Source organism: Micropterus dolomieu, linkage group LG19 (genome assembly GCF_021292245.1).
Source record: "Micropterus dolomieu isolate WLL.071019.BEF.003 ecotype Adirondacks linkage group LG19, ASM2129224v1, whole genome shotgun sequence".
NCBI classification, from domain to species: domain Eukaryota; kingdom Metazoa; phylum Chordata; class Actinopteri; order Centrarchiformes; family Centrarchidae; genus Micropterus; species Micropterus dolomieu.
Genome location: NC_060168.1, coordinates 8,595,214 through 8,603,868, shown reverse-complemented (window position 1 = coordinate 8,603,868; position 8,655 = coordinate 8,595,214). Strand labels below are relative to the sequence as shown.

The 8,655-nt window shown below is 39.9% G+C and overlaps 1 protein-coding gene across 1 annotated transcript in view; it reads right to left on the bottom strand.

Moving 5' to 3' along the window:
* The window catches only part of LOC123958161 (stimulator of interferon genes protein-like), a 10,381-nt gene extending 2,480 nt beyond the window's left edge, over window positions 1–7,901 (bottom strand). Inside the window, exons 1-6 of the mRNA XM_046031419.1 lie at window positions 7,646–7,901; window positions 6,124–6,350; window positions 4,532–4,718; window positions 3,110–3,218; window positions 2,518–2,762; window positions 9–211 (exon numbers count right to left, since the gene is read on the bottom strand). Coding sequence (XP_045887375.1) covers window positions 9–211; window positions 2,518–2,762; window positions 3,110–3,218; window positions 4,532–4,718; window positions 6,124–6,350 — 971 coding nt within the window. The 5' untranslated portion in view covers window positions 7,646–7,901. The remainder of the gene's footprint in view (window positions 1–8; window positions 212–2,517; window positions 2,763–3,109; window positions 3,219–4,531; window positions 4,719–6,123; window positions 6,351–7,645) is intronic.
* Window positions 7,902–8,655: the final 754 nt, after the last annotated feature.

The window sequence follows — 8,655 nt, the reverse complement described above, 5'->3', positions numbered from 1 at the left end:
ACACACACTTGGCTGTCTTCCTACCTTTGAGCAGGATGAGTGTGTAGCGGTTGCGACACTCCAGCGAGTGATCCAGTATGTCCTGCAGGGTCCTGTAGAAGAGCAGAACCTGCTGTCTGCGCTCAGGCTCCCCGAAACCAGCGCTGCTCTCCTGGGACATGCTGTAAAGCGTTAGCAGAGGCGTTGCATACTCCACCACACACTCATGGGCCTGTTTACACACATACACACACACACACACACATTACCAAAAACAGAGACAAAACAGACACCCAGAGGTAGATACATCACAGAGGACAAGTAATCCTTTAAAAGCTTGTGGAATTGTGGCACAAGAAATGTTTGATTACCATGTTTTACAGGTAGATGGTGCTGTTACTGTGCTTTGCAAAATTATATCTCCGCAGGTGAATTTCTTAGATTTAGTCAGGAGGTGGTACTGGTGCTGTGCTATGGAAGGGAAGTGTGTAAAAACGGTGCCACTAGTCTCAGTCTGTCTTTTATAGTCTCAAAACATGTTTTTGGCAAAGAAAAATAAAAGAGTATTTTAATGTGTAGTGTGTAGAGTGGAAATAAATTCCGTAATAAGGCCCTAACACTGGACAACCAGAGGTGAGTTATCAAGTCAGCAAAATGACACTGCAACATCAGTTACCACAGTAATATCTACCAAAGTTTGACTACATTAGCTACAATAAGCTACTGGTCACACCAGATCTCTCAGTGGTGGAATTGAGCAAGGGTGTTTTATTGCTTATGAATTAAACTTTTCATTTGTAAGAAGAATGTGTTATTCATTGTGACATAGTCTCGCTTAAAGTGATTTATGAAATTTTTTTTAATAGCAGATTCTTTGTGCATGTACATTTTTGACACGAAGGTGTCCAGAAGGTGTCTAATTTTAAATCTGACACTACATTAAATATACTCATGCAATCAAATCAATTTTGTTGCTAATCTTTGACATATCATCCCTGCTTTTTATTTAATAGAAAATAATAACTTTTTTGTGTTTTTTGTAATAAATATTGAAATGATTCAAATAATTAAACTGGCATTTAAAGGGTTAAAATCCTGAAAATTATTGATTTTTTGGTAGTTTTGAGCAAGGTAGAAGTTGTGTAAGTGATTTATGAATTAAAAACAAAAATATCGATATATGATGATTTAAGAGAAGTTTTTTTGTGCGTGTATGTTTTTGCCACGAAGGTGTCGAGAAGGTGCCAAATTTGAGGAGGGAACAAGGGTTAAGGTATCAAAAGTAGTACAAGGCTACTCGTTATGGAATTATATATTTATAGAAATATCATTGGAATATTACCACTGATTTTCATTTTAATGTTCTAGCTGGCCATATTTGTATCAGAGTTTAAACAAGTAGTCTGGACAGAAAAACAATTTTAATAGTAATTTTTCAATCAGCAACTCCAAACATTCTCTGGTTTTATACCATTGTCAATTTAAGTCTTTGGGTTTCAGACACGCCACTCTGGACAGTTATCACTATTTTATGACATTTTATAGAGTAAGCAATTATTTCAGTAATTAAGAAAATGTTCATCAGATTAATCCACAATCAAAACAAACACTAGCTGCAGCCCACATTTGTAGGATGGTGACATGTTTTGTTACAACTCTTAATCTGTACGGTAACCATAGCTGTGTAAATGTAAAAGTATAACAGTTCCCTCTGAAATGTAGTGAAGTACCTCAAAATTATATTTAAGTACATCACTGGACTAAATGGTATAGGGTCAAACATGGATTATCACCTTATTCTGTGTAATGACATAACATCATTCTTGTAATCACTTTGATATAATTCTGGTCTCACATGAAACTCAGGATGCTGTCATGCAGCCCAAACTTACTTTCCTTCCACGCAACTACAGAGGTGGTTTTGAGTACAGTCAGTGTTAGATTTGCTACATCAAACATATTGAATATAGAGCACACTGACGTGCTATCTTGAAATACTGAAAAAACTATGCAGAAACTGCCCCTCGAGTCTGCCACTTTCTACAGTATGTTTCATTTTAGCTGTGCAGTCTTTACAAATCTGATCAAAGGATAAAATACCAGCACACTAAGTCTTTCAACTCTCACTGGCAATAAGAAGACAGAGGCTAAGTTGAATTGCAGCACAAGTAACTCAGTGGCATTCAAACTGCAGGATCTCTTATTTAATTTTGACTGAACATTTTTGCTATGAAACTGAGAGACATTTCTGAATATAATCTGCTTAAACTGTGATGGCTAACCTCAGCGGTTTGCAATCCAATTTAAGATCTATAACATAAAATAAAGGTACACAGGTCTGAGGGAGACTGGAGACCTGTTTCCTTTCCTTTATCTCAGTGCATGCTGCGATTTTTAAAAAGAACAGACAATGGATGGATGGCATCAGGCTTTTCAGCTCTTATGTCAACATACGTGAAAGCACTTCAGCATGTGTTCTTACAATCTAAGATCTGGTATAATCTAAATCTGTATCTATTATATTACACCCCTGCCTACCTTTCCATCCCCGTCCAGTACTCTGTAGACGCTGTGCTTGTAGACCCGCCCCCGGACTCCCGCCCTGTTTATTTCATTGTTGGGTAAGTTGTCATAGAAATGGATGTTGTCGTCCTCGTCCTCCAGCTTGTGAGAAATGTTGGCGTTGAGAGGTATGAGAATAAGGAGCTTCCTGGAGCCACGACTCCTGAAGGGGCTGCTGGCCTGATGGGTGGCATGAAATGCTGTGATGGAATCCTCCAAATCTGAATGGACACACAACACATTATTTTATATCACTTTATTCACATTCAGCCATATTTGTAGAATCACTATAATGTAGTGCAAGGTGCAATACTATGACTCTGTAAACCACAACGGACAGAGAATACAGCTGAAGTATCACCAAAGATTAATATTTGATGGGGGTGTAGCTTAGAGGTTATTCTAAAAACAGACTTGTAGTGTATAGCCAATTAAATTGATTATATTGTGTAGTAAGTAGTAAGTAAATTCCACAAACTGGTACTCCAGTGATGGCTGTGTAATGTTACATGAAGAAGGACAAGCCAATTGGAAATGGTTTGTGTGTGTGTGTTTGGATGTTACTGACGCGGTAGCACGAGTCGCAGATAGCCCAGGTAAAAGGACCAGGCCAAGCCGTGGGCCACGTTCATCTTTCTCCGCTCGCAGATGTCTGACACCTCCACCTCTGACGGGCCCTGCACACCAACCACAGAATCAAAATCAGAAGAATGTCACAACACATCACCTGTGCTCAGGAGTCGCCTGACACCTTTGGGAAGGTGTCAGGTGAAAGAAAAGGGCATCCCTGCACCCAAGCTGCCCTTTCCTATATAGGAGGTATATTTTTAGATTTAATTCAGTGCGGAAGCAGGGGACAGAGACTGGGGCAATGCTGCCAGTTTGTATAAGGAGCCTGAGGGAACAGCGGGGTCAGAGTTACACTGCAAGTCTTTGAGAACAGCGGGAGTGCTATGGTCATTCTTGCTGATGAAGACATATTTTGAGCCTATTTTTACTCCAGAAATGTCATATCAATTACAATCAACTGATGCTTCGGGAAGTGTTCCTACATAGGGACGGTTCTGTCTTAAGTGTTGAGCTCTAATGCTAAAATTGAGCTATTTTTCACTTCTACTATGCTGTAAGTACGCGCTCAGATTCTGATCAAATAAAAAAACTAAATTAATGAAGAATGTGAAGAGAAAGATTCACTCTGTAGGCTACCATTTTTCCAAGTGTTTTTAAAGTATATAATTATCTTTTAGAGTTGTTTAGTTTAGTTGATTCACATAAGCAGGTTGCTGGTTTAACTGTTTTACTTGTGCCATGATTTGTATCTTGGCAACATGCTAGTAAGCCTAACATGTTGTTAGCTGGGTATTGTTAGTTAGTATGTTGACAGCTGAAGTGTATGATTTTTTGCTAGCACAAGTAGCATGTGTCTCAAAGTGTTAGCTTGTTAGCTTGCTCCCACTTCATGTTAGTGAGGGGTGTTGGTTATGAGAGGGCTCAGCAGATTTATGACAGCACAACCTGATATCCACTGCAGGGCTCAGAGGTGTTGTACAAACACTAGTCGTCAAAGGTACGGTGTTGAAGGAGGCTTTGTCTAAGAAAAAGACACCAGAAGCATTTTCCCGGGACAGTGACTGGCTGCTAAATAAGTTATATGGAGTATCTTCTGAAACATAATCCTAAAATTGGTTTCTAGCCTTTGCTAAAGTATAAACAAGGTTGCAATGCCCCAGATATCCACTCCATACATTTAGCCTAACCTGTCATTTGTTACATGAAGAGATGTCTAACTAATGGCATCCTGGAAGCACAGAAAAATACTTAACCTTGGTAGTATATCGGGACACTAGCACGGCCCTTTAGGAAGGAACACATCTACCTTTTTCAACTTTTCAAAGGATAGTTTTTTGTGTTTGTACTGCAGTGGAATAGAAAGACAGAGGGCCCAGAAAAACAAAGACAGTAGTGCTCATTTGTCAGTTGTGGACCTCACCAGGACTCCCAGGCTTTTGAACAGCGCGTAAAGAACCGAGGCCAGGACGAGGAGTTTCCCACACTGGCCTTTGTGTGGCAGAGGATGTCCGGCCAGGTAGAGCAGAAGGCCAGCCAGCCCTGCGGTCAGCAGGGTCTTTCCCCCCAAACCGCAGGCTGGCAGCACGTGGCTCAGCACCCCTCGGTACCTGATAAAAACAGAGAAGGAAAGAGGGTTCTGTTATCCCTGTTAACTTGTTGAAATTATTACTGTAAACATACTGTTACTGAGATCAGTGTTAACTTCTACCTGCCTCTACATGTTCTTTGGAGCAAGAAGTAACGTGTTGTTGACAGGAAGCAGCTGGATTTACAGGAATGTGGCCTAATTGTAGAATTGAAATGTAATCACTAACTGTAAACTGTATACTAGTGTTGTAGTCAAGACTGCCCAAACTGAGACCAAGTCAAGACCAAGACCAGAGTTTATTGAGACCGAGACAAGACCAAGACTTTTAGGGGCTGAGACCAAGTCGAGACCAAGACCGAGTGAGGGCGAGACAGAGTCAAGAAGACCAAGACCAGTTCCCCACATTACATGAACACAGTGGAATGTGAAACAAGATCATAGGTACTTCTCAGATTGATCTGAAAGATCCACATTCCCATTAAAACACCCACATACCTTTGCGGGGAGGGGCAACAGTCGTTAACGGTAACAACACATTTTTAATAAAGGTTATTTGTTGCATTTGAAGCAATATGTTTTCCATCCAATCAAAGTTAGGATGCTAACAAATAAATCAGTAATTTATTGATATTCCCAAAGGTATGGTTTTGACTGGTCTTGAAATAAAATCCCAAGTACTCAATGTCCGAGACTGACCGAGTACGAATGCGGTCGAGACCGTGACGAGACCAAGACCATCAAAAAGAGGTTTTGAGACTGGTCTTGGTCTCGTCTGGGATACCAAGAGTGTATCTGTGGCACGGGGGGGAGGGGGCGCAGCCGGCATGCTGGTGTTATATTACCCGTTAGGTGTTTTTTACTCCGCTGGTTCCAGAAAACCGGATGGCTATGTGAAAGCACACATGGTCGAACGATTATGCTGCAAACATATGAATGAGCGAAAGCAGCATTATAGCAGATGTTTTTTCTGCATTTATTGCGGGAACTCTGTATGAAAGTGGCTAGTGTGTTTGTGAGAGAGAGAGGGTGAGTGCAGCTCTACAAAAAAAGATCAATGTGTGTTGGTCAGCCTTGATATTGTGGCGGGCCACCACAAATAAATTAATGTATAGGAAACACTGACACAGCATTACTTACTAACTTCCATTAGCCATTTAATTTTTTTACCTCTTGTGGGCAGTACACACAGACTTCATGCGGCGCTGACTTAACCTAAGGCATGCTGGTTAGAAATTGTGAGTTTGTCATTATGAGTTATTTGATCCATTGGTTAGAGCAGCTTTACAAAAAAGTACTACCCAGAACGCAAGCTTTAAATTCAAAATTTTGCCCAGATTTTTCTTTTCAAAATCCACTTTCGACCGATCTGTTTCTCCTCGTACTTCAATTGACTGTAACACACACAACCACACCTTTTCTCTAACCTTGTGTTCGAATGATACAGCACCTCCTCTGCTAGCAGACAAAGCCCGTGCAGTAGAGGGCCAAGGGTCAGGGTGAGTATTACCATGGCAACCCAGCCAAATAACCTTTCAGGAGACAGTAACACGATGACTCCTATTGATACGCCAGCCAGCACCGCAGCACACACCCTTGGCAAAGTCCCACGAGGCCGAGGGATTAGAGCAACCTGATCTTGGAGGCACTGCATCTGTCAGGGAACAGTAATCCAGCGATGTCAGGGAACGCTTTTATACAACCAGGTATCGATCTCTCAGTACATAGGGCACGGTCCACCCAGAAAACTGTTCAAAGCCAGTTCAATTAAATATGTGTGGCAGTTAAGTGAGAAATATGGCTGCGTTTAATGTTTCCTGTAAACTTAATTTCAGACATTCAAGGTTTTCTCCACCAGCAAAATATTGCTTTAAAATAACCATTTAGCTTTTACAACCACAAAAGACATCATCATTATTATTATCAGCAGCAGCAGTTGCTGTCAAATACACTATACACATTAAGGCAAAAGTCTTCTGGACCTTTAATGTGTAAATATACTGTTAATATTGCAGGGTTTCTCTGGTCTCTGTGGGCTGACACTTGCATGTTGTCTCAGTGACGTCACAGCGTGTTAATAGAAACACAGGTGTTCAATTCAATTTATTTATATAGCACCAATGCATAACAGAAGTGATCTCATTTCACTTTTCATATAGAGCAGGTCTATACCTAGACATAGTACTATTTGTAATATTATTTACAGAGACACAAAATTCCCACCAAGACCAAGCACTTGACAGTAATGGCAAGCAAAAATTCCCTCTGGTCCTGTTGTGATGCCAGTGAAAGGGGCGTGGCAAGACAAATGACAGGGATTAACTTTGATCTATCTTTGAAACTTTCCATAATTTTTAGATGTCACTTGGAAACCAAAGCTATGTCACAGGTCTTGAACTGTTGTAGTGACCAGGATGTGTTAGCACATTATCAAACGTGTACAACTAAAATGGTATTTACTATAGATTCCCAACAGAAGACACGTTGTAATAAGAAATAAGGTGAGTATGTTGGGGCATTTGTGTATGTTGAAGTCTCTCTACATGTCTAGGGCCACTATTTAAGAAGATAAAAATAACAGCATCAAAGACATATTTTGACTTTTGTGAACAATTTGCCTATTCTGGAATTATTTGAATACAGTTTATTCAAAAGCTGTAATTAGTAAGTGCGTGTGTTCTATAAATTACACAATTAAATCCATTCCAAAGTGTATTCCAGTACAACCACAACACAATGAAGGTGAGGTAAGTGGAACATATACTGTACACTTGAAGATGAGACAGTTTAATAATAAGAAATAAGACTTCAAGAAATGCTCCTTTTATCACATAAACTTGATCTGTCAGTAATGGTATCTAATTCCAGTGTTAAAAGTTAAAGTATAATCTATCTTGGGACAATTACAGTGCATTTTAAGACAAGACAAAGAAATGTACAGGGCCTTACCTTAATGTGTTTGATGCGATCCAGATGACAGAGATATCCTTTGTCCTCTGTTTTCCTTCTGCCTCTTCTTTCTCTCCGTTCTCTCCGTTCTCTCCACCCCTTTAGTCATCCAACACTTTCAGTTTTGATTTCAATTAAATTTGCTCTCTGCCTTTACCCGAACAGAGAGACACAGTCAGAGTGGGTGGGACAGATGAAGATAAACAGCAAAGGATTATGAAAGAGGAAGTGCTCACTATAAAACTACACATATTTATGAGAACAGACTTTTAACTGGTATGTGTCTTAGACCAATGCTGCACAGTCTTTTCTGTCTGACATAGCCTCCTGTAGATTAACTCAAGTAGCCTACCCCTTAATCAACAGCACCATGTTTCAAATGTGTGTTTATTTGAATTAACTGAATGTTTAACACTGTTAATTACATTAAAGTGTTTATTGTTTTGTTTATTGTTTATTGCAATATTTTTATACAATTGAACTGTTACTGTATAGGTCGATTTGTTCAGGTTTGCCACTACCACAGGAGAAACTGGATGTTTCCGTTAGTTTTAGCTAACTACAGTGCTCAAAAAAATTAACACTCAAATCACACGTCAGATCTTCATGAACGAAAAAGTAAAAAATCTTTACTGTACATTGTATAATTCCTTTAGAACAAAATAACGGTCAATGGAAACCAAAATCCCCAAACAATTGAGGGCTGGATTCAAAAACATTCATAAAATCAAATCAAAATAAAAAAAAAGAAATCACAGGCTGATCCAACCTACGTGACTTTCATCATGGCAATTCAAAATGTGACTCAGTAGTCTGTATGGCGCCCATGTGTCTGTATGCACTACAGACAACGTCTGGGCATGCTCTTGATAAGATATAGAATGGTGTCCTGGGGAATCTCCTTCCAGACCTGAATCAGGGCATCAGTGTGCTCCTGAACAGTTTGTGGCGCTTCTTGACGGTGTTGATGCACCGATACATAATGTCCCAGAGGTTCTCCATTGAATTCA